This window comes from Phocoena phocoena, chromosome 19 (genome assembly GCF_963924675.1).
Source record: "Phocoena phocoena chromosome 19, mPhoPho1.1, whole genome shotgun sequence".
NCBI classification, from domain to species: Eukaryota; Metazoa; Chordata; class Mammalia; order Artiodactyla; family Phocoenidae; genus Phocoena; species Phocoena phocoena.
Window position 1 is genome coordinate 24,533,016 of NC_089237.1, and position 14,121 is coordinate 24,547,136.

Genomic DNA, 14,121 nt, shown 5'->3' on the forward strand with positions numbered 1-14,121 from the left:
AGAGCATCACCCCTCGTAGCCCCTGCCTCTGGCCTTTGTTGACCTACACTTTTGGGGTCATCTTCCCGGAGCCAGGTCTTCCCAAAGTGTCATCACCGAGAATGACACAGTGTGTGACTAGGAGGGGAACTAGACACCATGGGACCTGGGTCCCTGAGGTCCTCACACTTCCACTGGGTCCAAGGGCCTCGTCCCAGTCCCTGAGGATCATGCTACCACACCCTTAAACCCTAAAGGCCAGATCCCTTTGTCGTCAGCCAGAAATTATTCTGGATTCCAGCCTGCTTATCCCCCTCCCCATGCCGAGCCACCTGGCCTCTTTGAGCCATTTTTTCTACCTTAAAAACAGCCTCTGGACTTTCTGCTCCCTCCCTTGCTCAGAGAAATATGAAGTGGATGAGAGATGACTCTTGCAAAGAAACATGCTGTCCGCTCAGACTGTCAGCAATAATCGTTCTGCTCCAGGCCGCCTGTACAGAGTGGGCCCCGGGCTCCCAGAGCTTGAAGAACAACTTTGCTAACGGTGGGCTTATGGGCCTTAAATGCGATGCGGCAGAAGGGAGGGGGAGACCTGAAGAGTGGCTACAGTCTCCTACCCACTTGGTTTTGCGTTTGGTGCTTCTGATAAGGACCTCAGGGGCCTCAAGCATCCTCCAGTTGAGACGTGGGAGGAGGTTTGGGGAGAGCAGGGCACTCCAATCTGATCCCGTGTCGGAGACGAGACGCAGAGAGGGCGCTGTGCCTGAAGTCCTGATGCACCCTTCAGGGTTGCCGAGGGGACCAGATGGAAACCCACACAAGGCAGTGCTCCACCAAAGGGCCAGCCCCAGGGAATGGTGGTCTTGGCCCAGAGGGGGAATATAGGGGTGGGGTGAGTGTTGGAGCCTCCCCTCCCCACCCTTCATTTCCCCTGAGGAGGCAGAGGAAGGGTTAACTCACCGCAGAGTAGGAGTGGGTCACCAGCACTGGCTCCAGAGCTGCACCTCCTGGGGACAGCCAGCAGGCAGGCCTCCCACCTCTGAAGGTGCTGCCTGCCTGGCCAGCAGGAAGGGGTTAACGTGCCCTGCACTTCCTCCTGTGTCCTGTTACTGCTGAGGCAGACCTGCCTGGCCAGCCGAGCAACTTTCCTCCTGAGTGCTGTCTGGCGTCCAGAAGACAAGCAGGCAGGAGGCAGAGCAGCCGCCCATTCTGGGGACCCTGAGCCGCCCTTCCGAGGGGTCTGTGCCTCCTGGGAGAGGGTTGGTCTCCAGGACGAGGGTCCGTGGTGGATGGCTCTGGGGATACTCCCGAGGCTGTGCCATCCCCCTGCTGCGCAGGTCGGAGGGTCACTGCAGAGGCTGCTCGTGGTCCCGGGGCTGGGGCCAAGGGAGCCTGCACTGGAGGTAAGCTCCCGTCATCAGCTGTGGTGCCTGGCATGAAAGGCTTGGGGCTTAGTCTCCCTTCCAGGTCCCCGGGAGAAGGGCGAGGAGGGCAGGGTCACAGAGGAACCTGGAGGCATCTTGCCTGCCGCCCCTCCCTCCCTACAGCCCCCAAGAAGGGGGCCTCCTAGGGCTCGCTCCCCATCCTGGGACTAGCATCTTTGGTGGCATTCCGCACAGACTCCTGCCCACTCCTCCTCAGCCCCTGTTGCTCCTGTAGCCTCAGGACAGCCCCCACCCAGCTCCAGTGCCCCCAAGACACATCTGCCTTTGGGCTGACTTAAGCTTAGAGCTAGGGCTCACTCCTCTTGTCCCTCCTGCGGCAAGAGTTAGCGCACTGCCACTCCCCCACTGCCCAAGCTGGACCTGATAGGGGGGAAGGGCCTGGCACTAGATCCGCCTTAGCAGAGGATGGGAAGGGGTGCGGGCCCGTGGGGGCACACAGTCTCTGGGTAAACGCAGGCACGTGACTCAACCTATCTGGGTTCCTCCCGTCTCCCTGAATCCCCACTCCGGGAATGCCATCCGCTGCCTTAGTCCTGACAGATCCGCCAGCGCTGTGGGCCCTGAGAAGAGCAGGCTCCTGTCCCTTGTGAAGCTCTTCTTGGTACCCCAAACATAGGAGAGAGCTGATGCTCTTGCCGCCATGGCCTGCCCCGCCCCCTGCTGGCCCTTCTCCCATCCCCCAGCCCGTACCCTCCTGCCTCCCGCCTCCCCCACCCTCTCCCCATCTCTGAATTGGCCTCTCGGCCTGGCCTTCTCAGTGTCCTTCCCTCCACCTGACAGGGTCTGGCTCAAGGTCACTGCAGTAATTCCATACCCGGCTGCCCGGCTGCCGCCGCTGCCACTGCCGCCTTATCGGCTGCTGGGTTTCTGTTTCACTCCCTTTTATTTCTGGGCATATTGTGTTCGATAAAACCCTTTGCTTGTAACACCGCTGGCAGCTCTCCCGGCCACCCCCTCCCGCGTTCCTTCCTCTCCTTCTCCCTCCCCTCGGTGCTCCCTTGGCCTCACCCTGCCCTCTCTTCCTCCCTACCTGGTCCCCTTACACTTCAGTGGGGGCGAGGCCTCCCGGTGTCTCTGACCCCTCCCTTCCCTCAGCTCAGTCAGGCTTGTGGAGAAGCCTCCTCCATTCCCACCTTCTAGGAGAAAGTTCGGGCAGAGCCTCAGGGCCCACACTGAGGGCCCCCTTCTGCTACGCCAGGCCGGTTAGGAGGGCCGGGGCGGCCCTGGTAGGGGTCCTGGTGGAGTCAGGATGCCCGACTAGTTCTGCTGGTTTCAGTGGCCAGTGCTGGGAGGGGCTTGCGCTCGGTGGGCTCTAGGGCACAATTATTTCTCATCTTGACTCTTGCCACCCGCCAGCCCACAGGCTGGGGAAGTAAAGACAGGTCTGAGTCACTAGTGAGGGAGAGGGCAGGCGTTAAACAAGTGTTGGCTGTGGCATCCCACAGAAGGCCCGCCACTGCCGGGACAGAAAGGCGGCAGAGAGAAGGTAAGCCCGCTTTCAGCCAGCACTCTCCAACCCGTCTGTGCCACCACAAGGTCCTACCCTCTGGGTCCAAGCTCTCCCAGGCACACGGGCCCTGATGAAAACTGCCAAGGCTTTGAACTGAGCCCAGGTTAGCAGGGCTGGCTGGAGGGAGAGTTGAGATGGGGGGCAGGGGTCGACAGGCTCTTTCTGACTCCTGCTGAGTCCTAGGGTAGAGCTGAGAGGTGCAGTCTCCATGGTTGCTGTTGGTGGGGGGTTTGGGTGGAGGCCAGGTCCAGCGAGTGTGGGGTGTGTGTGTGTGTGTGTGTGTGTGTGTGTGTGTGTGTGTGTGTCTCCACACCAGAGGAATGGTGGTGGCAGGGGGATTCGGGTTTTGGTTTCTGGTAGGGCCCTGGGAGAATCTTTCTCTGTCTTGGGCCTGGGTGTGCTTTTAGCGGATGGCCTGGTCCTGAGGCTGTGGGCTGGCTCTAATCTTCCCTCAGCTGGGAGATCAGAGGTCTACCACGTGCCCAGGGCCTTGGGGGTTTGGGGAGCCCAGGCTGGCCTTGCCCTCAGGGAGTTTTCATTCTGGCTGAGAAGGTGGGACTGAGGCAATAAAGCAATCAGATGAATTAATTGGATTCGTATTCTGGACCCCTAGGTGTTAGTCCCAGCTCTGCCACTTACCTGCTGTGTGACTGTGGGCACGCCATACCCCTCTCTGGCCTCAGTGCTCTGGTGTGTACAGTGGGTCCTCTTTGGGAGGCAGCCTCCCCCAGATGTTCCTTCCTTGCCTTGCTGCCTCACTCCTCCTCACTCTTCACTTCGAATCTCGGATCAGCTCAGCCATCACCTCCTCTGGGAAGGCTCTCCTGATTTTCCTAGCTTGGGTACTCCTGTGCTCCTCTACACTCCCATGCTGGACTGTGACTACCTGTACCCTCTCAAGTGGATGTGTGTGGGCCAAGGCTTGTACTCTATGCTTGCCATAGAGCCTGGCTCAGAGAAGTCCCCAGGAAATTGGTGTTGAATGGATCAAGCTACAAAAATTAACAGTATAGGGCTTCCCTGGTGGCACAGTGGTTGAGAGTCCGCCTGCCGATGCAGGGGACACGGGTTCGTGCCCCGGTCCGGGAGGATCCCACATGCTGCGGAGGCTGGGCCCATGAGCCATGGCCGCTGAGCCTGCGCGTCCGGAGCCTGTGCTCCGCAACAGGAGAGGCCACGACAGTGAGAGGCCGGCGTACCTTAAAAAAAAAAAAAAAAAAAAATTAACAGTATAAGAAGAGGGCAAAGTGAGGATGGAGAAGTTGGAAAGGATAGGTCTTAAGGCAGATCCCAGCAGAAACAGGTAGTGAAGTAGAAGCAAGACAAGTAGGCATTCCTGGGGGGGTAACTTTCGTGTCCCTAAACTAAGAGCAAAAACTGTGGAGCATGTCTACCTGGGTTAATCCTGGTTCCGCATTCACCAGCTCTGTGATCTTGGACAAGTCATTTAATCTTTCTCTCAAACTCTCCCCATCTTCGAATGGAGGTAATAATAATAATGTCTTTGTAGGTGTGATTGTAGAGATTAATGAGCTTGCAAAGTTAGAAGTACCTGCTGAATAATAAGGAAAATAAAAAAAATAAAAATGAGTGCCTGCCGAAGGCTGTTCCTGGCAGCAGGGACACCCTGGCCAGGGCTTTAGTCGCCGGCTGAGTGGCCAGCAAGGTGGCCCATTGCTCCTAAGTTCCAGGCCCTCTCTTCCTCAGACCCATGTGGAAGCCAAGGACACAGCCGCCCTGCTGAGAGCACGGCGGCCCACCCTTGGAGACCGTGACCTCTCGACGACGACGGTGGCCCTCCTCGGCCCTCCACCTCCGGCTGGGGCGGGGGCCGCCCATCTCCAAGTCCCCAGCCATGACGACATCAGCGCTGCGGCGCCAGGTGAAGAACATCGTGCACAACTACTCGGAAGCGGAGATCAAGGTGCGCGAGGCCACTAGCAATGACCCGTGGGGTCCGCCCAGCTCGCTCATGTCGGAGATTGCCGACCTGACCTTCAACACGGTGGCCTTTGCCGAGGTCATGGGCATGCTGTGGCGGCGGCTCAACGACAGCGGCAAGAACTGGCGGCACGTGTACAAGGCGCTGACGCTGCTGGACTACCTGCTCAAGACGGGCTCCGAGCGGGTGGCCCACCAGTGCCGGGAGAACCTCTACACCATCCAGACGCTCAAGGACTTCCAGTACATCGACCGCGACGGCAAGGACCAGGGTGTCAACGTGCGCGAGAAGGTCAAGCAGGTGATGGCCCTGCTCAAGGACGAGGAGCGCCTCCGGCAGGAGCGAACCCACGCCCTCAAGACCAAGGAGCGCATGGCGTTGGAGGGCACGGGCATCGGCAGCGGGCAGCTGGGCTTCAGCCGTGCCCGCGGTTCCCCGTCCTCCTACAACTGTGAGTGAGCCCAGGGCGTGGCTGGGGACAGAGAGGCAGCCCGAGTTCTGACCCTGGCTCTGTGACCCCAGCTGTGGATAAGAATCCCCACCTCAGAGGGATGTGTGAGGATCCCGTGAGATAAAGAGGTTGACATGCGAGGCCCAAGGCCCGCACATAGTAGGTGCCCGACAAGTCAGTGCGAACAATGATGTTATTATAGGTTTGTCATCGTTAATTCGCTGTCTGGTAGGGGCGTGGTGGCGGAAGCATAGGCTCTGGAGTAGCAGTCCTTATTCTGCCCCTTCCAAGCCATGTGATCTAGACAACCAGCTCTCTGGACCTCAGTTTCCTCGTCTGTAAAGTAGGGATAATTTTGTGTGCCTCAGCTGTTCAATTTGAGAATTAAATGAGACCTCGGCCCTGGGCACAGACACACAGCACGTGGTGCTGAGCGCATCCTCCTTGATCCCCCCGCTCGAGGGCACTGCCCTTGAAAATGGGGGCGGCTGTAGAGCATTCTCAACTCTCCTACTCTCGGAGGGAGGCACTTTCCTGATCTGGGGGGCACTCAGGATGGCCCTCCTTGACAGTAGGCTGAGAGCCTGGAGAGCTGTGACCGTGACTGGAACCTCTCCCCCTCCCACTGCACTTGACCCCAAGCTGGATGGGGCACAGCTGTAAGAGTCCAGGAACTTGAGTCAGGGGACCTGGGTTCAAGTCTTGCTGCCGGACCCTAGCCAGGCACCCCTCAGAGCTGTTGCGAGTCTGTAAAGGAGGGATTGGGCTCTTTTATCGGGGTGGAATGGAAACCTTACAGGAAGTGCCGAGCACACTGCCTGGTCCTCTGGGGCCCGCGACTGCCAGGTGTTCCCTTCCCCCTCAGTTTCCCTGTCTGAGCCTTAGCTTCCCGGCAAGAGGCGGGCAGGGGAGCCTATGGGTACCTATGTGGTCACGGAAGCCACGACGGATGGTTGGTCGTTGCAGCCTCCTCCTCATCTCCCCGCTACACCTCCGACCTAGAGCAGGCCCGGCCCCAGACGTCAGGAGAAGAGGAGCTGCAGCTGCAGCTGGCCCTGGCCATGAGCCGCGAGGAGGCTGAGAAGGTAAGGCGCCTCCTGGGGCAGCCGGGGGGCGGAGGGAACTGGAGGAGGGATGGGTGCCTGGATGCCCCACACCTTTGATTCTTAGGCTCCCCTACTCTGGTCCCCAAAGCCCTAGTCCTGCTCCCAAGGACAGCACAGCACCTGTGTGCCTTGGGTTGGGTTACTGGGGTTGGGGTCTGTCTCCCCACCCCCAGTCCTCTCCAGCTGGGCCTGGAAGGGGTAGTGTGTGTGTGGTAGGTTGGCAGTACCGTTTGTCTCATGGGCCTGCTATCGCCTCATGGAGGGGAAGGGGTGAGTGTGCTGACAGACACCTTCCTAGGAGACACAGAAATATGCTGCCCCCCCTCCCCATCAGCTGTCCTTATGGGAGGCAGGGACAGCCTCCCTGATAGCCTCCTCTCTGCCATCGCCTCTGTGGATCCAGGCAGACCTGGCAGGACACAGCTGGCCTCGCACAGCAGGGCTTGGAGAGCACTCAGGGGACCCAGAAGAGAAGGATGAATCTTCCTGATTTTTAAACTGCATCTCAGATCCAGATCCGGGCAGGGAGAAGACCACACCCATACTGCTGTCTGGGGGCAGGCTGCCCACACCCACTCAGGGTGGGCATTCCTCTCTCCACTGCCCTTACCGGCACAGGGCGATGCTGCCCTTCGGCCCAGGAGTGGGAACACTGGGCCAAGTTCACCCCTCTCTCCCTCCGTCGCAGCCGGTCCCCCCAGCCTCCCGCAGGGACGAGGACCTGCAGCTGCGGCTGGCTCTGCGCCTGAGCCGGCAGGAGTGGAAGGTAGTGGGCCGGGCCTCCTGTGCTGCTGCTGCTGTGGCTGGAGGTGCTACGCGGGCACTAACTAGGCTCTTCCCCCTCCCCGTGGTGGTCCTGCTGCCCCTGACCTCTCGGCGCCTCCCACCCTACACTCTTGACTCCAGCCAAGGTCCCCCCACGTCCAGCCTGGGCTGCTCACGCTTTCCTTCTGCAGGAGGTGAGGTCCTGGCGGGGAGATGACTCCCCTGTGGCGAATGGTGCTGGGGCCGGACCCCACCGTCGTCGGGACAGAGGGCCCGAAAGAGAAGAGAGAGAGGAGGAGAAGCTGAAAACCACCCAGGTAGAGGGGACTGGGGGCTGTGGGCTGGCAGAGCCTGGGAAATGAGTTGCGTTAAATATCTGTAAAGAGTGTAGAACAGTGCTTGGTATCTGGTGAGCACCAAGTAGTGTTAATTCAATGAAAATAGGGGTGGAGGGGGTTTAGCAGACCCAAGTCCCGTCATGCATGGGCCGATGACTGAACTGGTGGCAAAGTGGGATGCAAAGAATCCTGATCTGAGGTTCCTGGATTTGCTGCCACTTAATGACTTGGCCGCACTGTCATTGTCTTGGCCTCAGTTTCCTCCTCCGTACAGTGGGCTTGTTGGACAGTTCTGCCTCTGACATTCTAGGGTCATATGATACCGTGGGTCAAGACTGGGGGTGGCCTCAGGCATATGGTGCTGAAAACATCTTGGGCTCATACACACACTCTCCAAGAGGGAGGAGTGGGTAGCTGTTGGTAGCAAGGCGACCTTCCAAAGCTGTCCGTGCTATCCCTGTACCCTTTCTGCCAATGCTCATTGTGGCCAATTTTTCTTGGACACTGACTTATAGAAGTAGGCTCATCATAAAATGTCTCTTACCACTGATGGGCTGAGGGGCAGGACAGCTGAGGAAAGGGTCGGGCCTTCTATCCCAGCTCTGCCTCTCCCTGGCTACGTGGCTTTGTGCAGTTTGATTCCCCTCTCTGGGCTCCAGCTGGCACATCTGTAAAATGGGCACCCCACCATCTTCCCTACCCACAGCACAGGTCGTTATGAAGATCAGACACTAAACAGATGAGGAAACATAAACTGGAAAGCACTGTGCAGAGGCGAGGGACCATTAATAGATGTTTGTGGAATGAATAAAGGAGAGAATGAGCTGGAGTGAGGATGACAGGTCAGGGCCCGCCCTTCCTCCAGGTCCCACCCTCTCCTGAGCATGGCTGCCTCTGCCCCCAGCAGTCCTCCATCCTGGACTTGGTGGATATCTTCGCACCAGCCCCGGCCCTGCCCTCCACACACTGTTCTGCGGACCCATGGGACATCCCAGGTGGGCATGCAGGGCTGCAAGGGGCTCCCAGGCTGGCCCCAGAGAGCCCCTTCCTTCCCAGCCACTTGCTGGCATCCCCTTCCCACAGGTGAGGGCCGCTGGGCAAGCACTGCACCTCTCTGAGCCTCAGTTTCCTCTGTGTCTTGGGGTTGTAGTGAGGGAGGGGGCACATCCGAGGAACTCAGCTCATGGGAAACTCAGAAACGTTCTCTTGTTGCTTCTGGTCACCCTGGGTTTCCTGGCCCAGCCTGTCCCTGACTGGGAACGTGGCCTGAGCTGCCTATGCCCTGGGGATCCAGAATCCTGGAATAACTTGCTGAATATGGGCTCCAGCTTGCTGGGTAGTCCTGAGTCAGCACCGCATCTGGGAAATGAGTCCCTTGGCCTCCCAAATTGCTCTGGGTAACTGGGAAGGCCCTGGACTGGGGGTTTGAGTGAGCCTGGGGTCACATCTGTGCCTTCCCCATTTCAGGTCTCAGGCCCAGCACAGAGCCCAGTGGCTCGTCCTGGGGGCCTTCGGCAGACCCCTGGTCTCCAGTCCGCTCAGGAAGCATCCTGTCCCAGAGCCAGCCCTGGAACTTGCCCGCTATGTTCTCCTCCTCTGAGCCCTGGGGCCGGACCCCAGTGCCGCCTGCTGGACCACCCTCCACAGACTCCTGGGCACAGAACTCCCCCCGCCACAAACTCAACACTGGGGCCGACCCCTGGGGGGCGTTGGTGGAGACCTCCAACACACCTGGTAAGTGGAGGGCCAGGGGGTGTGGCTGAGGGGATGCTGGGTCCCCTTACCTCCAGTGCCAAGGGGCAAGAGATCCTGTGTTAAGAGGGCAGCTTGCCTGGAAAGGGATCAGCCCAGTGCCTGCCCTTCTGCCAACCCATCTCATCTCCCTTTTCCTCCTTGGCTAGTGCTGGATGGTGCCTCGACCTTTGACCCATTTGCCAAGCCTCCAGTATCCACAGAGACCAAGGAGGGGCTAGAGTGTGCCCAGGCCCTGCCCTCCGGGAAGCCCAGCAGTCCTGTGGGTAAGCAGGAGTCAGGGAATGTGCAGCCCTGGGGAAGGAGGGGCCCACCCCGAGCTGGCCTCTGCCTTCTTCCTCTCAGAGAGACCACACACTCTCCCTACCAGTGAGCTTTATCATTTCTATTCCAGAGCTGGACCTGTTTGGAGACCCCGACCCCGGTTCCAAGCAAAACGGCACAAAGGAGCCGGATGCCTTTGACCTGGACGTGCTGGGGGAAGCACTAACCCAGCCCAGCAAGGACACCCCAGCGCGCCGGACTCCTGAGTCCTTCCTGGGCCCCTCGGCCTCCTCCTTGGTTAACCTTGACTCATTAGTCAAGGCGCCCCAGGCTGCAAAGACCCGGAACCCCTTCTTAACAGGTAGGACACCCCCTCGTCCCTGCTCTCTCTCCGTCTCTTCCTTTACAGCCCAGACCCTGCCCTAAAATCTTAGCTCTTCCCTATTTCTAAGACCCCAGATCTGGCCACCTTGCCCCTTCCCCACTTAGGGCTATGTGCCCCTGGCCCGCTCCAAGTCCCCCAACCCAATCTCGTTCCGCAGGTTTCAGCACTCCATCCCCCACCAACCCGTTCGGCGGGGGCGACCAGGTCAGGCCGACCCTGAACCAGATGCGCACCGGGTCGCCAGCGCTGGGCCTGGCGGCCGGTGGGCCGGTCGGCGGCTCCATGACCTACAGCGCCTCCCTGCCTCTCCCGCTTAGCAGCGTGCCGGCCAGCGCGACCCTCCCCGCCTCGGTCAGCGTCTTCCCCCAAGCCCGCGCCTTCACGCCGCCGTCCCCTGGGAGCCTGCCGCAGCCTCTGCTGCCCATCTCAGGCTCCGCCGGGCTGCTCAACCAACCCCCGCAGGCCAGCACCAACCCTTTCCTCTGAGCAACGCCCCCGCCCCCGGCGGGCCGGCGAGTGCGCGTGAGGCCCCGCCCCACGTGGACGGCGCTGGGCCACGCCCCCTGACGTGAGCGGGGCGGGGCTGCCACGCCAGGACCCACCCCGGGAAGGAAGGAAGGCTGAGACTCCGCCCCGAGGCCGGCGCAGATGCTGCTCGCTGGCCTCCGCATCCTACTGACGACTTCACTGGGGCCGAGACCACGCCTCGTAATAAAGACTGGAACCCACGTCCTCAGGTCTCACCAAGTGGACTTTTTGCCGGGCGTGGCGGCCAGGCCCGGACCACAGCACGAATCACCGGCTGCCGTGGGAACGACTGCTCCACAATGTGGGGCACAAAAATGCTCCCACTTCCTGTACAGCACCCTCAGCCTGGCACCTTCGCTTCCACATGCTCCCCAGACGCTCATTCGTTCAACCATTTATCACACATCGGCGCGGGGGATGCTCTAATAGCAAGGGACAATAGACAGTTGTTCCCTTGCGCACTCGTTATGTGCTAAGCGCTTCAGATTATTTCATTTAATCCTTTGCATCAGTGTTCTGAGGTAGATAATATTACTCCCACTGAGGAATGGCTACATAATTTGTGCAAAATGCAAACGTGGGGGCCCCTTGTTCAAAACTGGGTTAAGGATGTCAAAACGGGAGCAGCGGAGCGTTAGATCAAGTGCAAAGCCCTTGGCCCTGCTCCCTCTTTATAGGTGAGGTTCAGAGAGGTTAAATGGCATGCTCAAAGTCACAAAGCTAGCAGAGTGGGGCTGCGATTCAGAGTCAGGGGGTCTGGCTCCACAGCTCTGAGCTCGCACCCTGGGCCCCAGATTTAATTCACAAATACTGACTGGCTGCTGTGGACAGAGTGCTAGGCTCCTCTGGGAGGGATTCAAGGGTTGCTAAGCCCGCAGCCTCCCGGAGCTCAGAGCTCAGCGGGGCAGGCAAGCCGGATCCAAGAGCCCCCACGATCCTTTGTCTTACTGAATCACCTTACATATGGCTCTTACTCCTCTCGTCTTTTCACCAGGACTGGCAAGAAACTCAATTTCAGCCATGATCCCTCCTGGGGGGCTTGTGTGGGGTCTGAGAAACCAAGGGGAGGAGCAGGGCCTGGTACCTCATTCTGAGGGCCACCATGGTGACCCTCACTTCTCTTCTACTCAATGCTCTCCAAACACTGGGCACTGATGTGTCTTCCGTTCTCAGGGTCTGGCTCTGGAGGCAGCAGGCCAAAGGCCTGGGGTAAAATGGCCTTCCATAGGCCAGAAACACCAAAGTTGGTGGGGGAGGACACAGTGCCGGTCTCCTTCCTAAGGTGGGGGTGGGGAAAGGAGCTGCTTTGATTTTTTGGAGGGAGTCAGTCCTACTGTACCTGTTACAGGCAGAGTGGACAAGAGCATCTGCTTAGGAGTCAGACCGAAAGCATTCAAAACTGCTCTAAGGTTTGCACTTAATAATAATCACTTAGTAATAAGTGGTTATGCTCCCTGACCTTGAGTAAACTACTTAACCTCTCTATGACTGTGCCTCCATTTCCTTACTTGTCAAATGGGAACAAGAGTTCCTTCCTTATGAGGTTGCTGTGTGGCTTCTCCCAGGCCAGTGTCCATTCAGCCCAGGATCCACCCTGTTCAGAGATTAACCATGAGGAATGAACATGCAATACCTCTCATTCCTGGTTTTGCCAGGCAGTGCCCAGACCCATCCATCTTCTGCACAAACCTGGGAGATCTCCATCCTTCTTGGTCACTGACCCACCTTTCGCCCCTCCTCAGCCTGGGTCCTCCTCTTCTAAACTGGCTCTCCCTGTGGACACCGCTTCCCTAAGGACTCCCAAGGGGTGCCGTTTTGCTTCCCACCAAGAGGAGGTTGGTAGTCTGGCTCCCCATTTTGCTCTGGACCATCTTTCTCCTGGAAGACCCCTCCCTCCTTGGAGACTGGAGCCACCTGGTGTCCTGCCTCCTCCCACCTGGGGCTGCGCTCCACCTCATTCTTCCCGTGCCACGGCTCATGGTCTTCTCACCCAGATGTTGCTCAATCTTCTGTGATTCCATTATCCAAGAAGATGACCTCGCCACCCCTTGACCTCTCAGCTGCTCTCACCCCTGGTCACTCTCTGGGGCTCGTCATCATCCTGAATTCCTCCACATTAAAGCCAGGCTTCCTGTTCTCTGATCCTAACCTCATTCTGTCCAGGGAGCACACACACCAGCCTCTCCCGCCTGCCAACCCTTCCATCACTCCACTATCCCAGCTTCTCAGAGGTCTCTCTCCTCCACATCATCAGATGCCTTCTCTCAACTGAATCCTTCCCTGTGATATTTGCCACAATTAATCTCATCCAGCCTGAGTGTCTTTCCATCTTTCCCCTCGCATCAAGTGCCCTTCCTCTCTATGTCCCCTTTCTTCCCCCCACCCCAACCCACTCCAATCAGCTTCTACTGTCGGCATTACCTCCTGGAACTCATCTGCCAAGTCCACGAATGGCCTCCACGTTGCTGAAGCTAGTGGACCTTTTTCTGTCCCATCCCAGTTGGCTTCTCCGGAGTCTGACCCTCCCTCCTTGTAACTCTCTGTCCCTTTGCCTCTGGGACAACACCCTCTCCTGGTTTTCCCATGACCCTCTGTGTCTTTCACGGGTGCACTTCTGAGCTCCTCAAGCCCAGGCCCGAGCCCGTGCCTCTCCTCTCGCTGCAGTCAGCCTGGGTGATCCCACACTGTCTGCACTGAGCAGCCACTCGGATTCCTTTCTCCCACCAACCCCTCCTCTGCATTCCAGAGCCTTGGCATCTCCACACGTACATCTCAAGGACACCTCAAACCAACCGTCCAAATGGACCTCATGAACCCATGATCTGAGTCTCTCCCTGTGCCCCCTCCTCAGCAAATGCCCCCCCCATTCAGCACCAGCCCCACTCTGCACTTCACTCTTGACACCCCCCTCTCCCTTATAGACAATCCTGATGATGGTTCCTCTTCCGCTGACCTCAAGTCCACCCCTTCTCTCCATCTCCACCTCTGCCTGGTGCAGACCTCCCAGAGCTCTCCCCTGGGTCCTGCTATGGCCTCTGAACCCTTCTGCTTCACTCTTGTCTCCTCCCAGTCCATTCTCCACCAGGAAGCTGGAGGGACCTTTCCAAAATGCAGGCTCATTCCCCTGATTAAAGCCCTTCCACAGCTTTCTTGTGCTCTCATCAGTAACCAAACTTCTGCTTACAGTTCAAGACCTGGCCCCTGCCTTCCTCCTCCGCAGCCTCACAACCTCATCTACCATCTCTCTTCCCTGTGCTTTCTGTCCTGCAGCCATGATGGCTTCTGCAGTTCCTCAGCCCTGACTCACTGCTATGCCACAGGACCTTTGCACATCTGTTCCTCTTGCTTCCCCAGCATTTTCCCCATGCCCTCTCCAGAATCCATCCTCTTGTCCTTCGAAGGCTGCTACACAAATGTGATTTCCTTAGGGAGGCCTTCCCGCCTCGTCTCTCCCACCAGACCAGTTTCCTTGTGATACCTAGTCATGGTACTTCTCACAGTGGGTGGTTGCACATTCATTTGCCTGGTTGTCTGATTGGCTTCTGCCTCCCTCATCAGACTGTGAGCAACACGAGAGCAGGAGCCTGGTCTCCCTCTGCCCACCGTTGTACCTAACAGAGTGCCTGGTAGGCGACGGGCACTCAATAAATGTTGAC

General features: G+C 58.5%; 1 protein-coding gene across 1 annotated transcript; it reads left to right on the forward strand.

The window, feature by feature from the left end:
• Nucleotides 1–1,143: 1,143 nt before the first annotated feature.
• Nucleotides 1,144–10,669, forward strand: EPN3 (epsin 3). Its single transcript, XM_065896828.1, has 9 exons — nucleotides 1,144–1,382; nucleotides 4,642–5,327; nucleotides 6,294–6,412; nucleotides 7,390–7,515; nucleotides 8,444–8,531; nucleotides 9,004–9,270; nucleotides 9,438–9,554; nucleotides 9,683–9,913; nucleotides 10,095–10,669. The coding sequence occupies exons 2-9, from the start codon at nucleotides 4,790–4,792 to the stop codon at nucleotides 10,421–10,423; spliced, it is 1,815 nt and encodes a 604-aa protein (XP_065752900.1). The 5' UTR covers nucleotides 1,144–1,382; nucleotides 4,642–4,789; the 3' UTR covers nucleotides 10,424–10,669.
• Nucleotides 10,670–14,121: the final 3,452 nt, after the last annotated feature.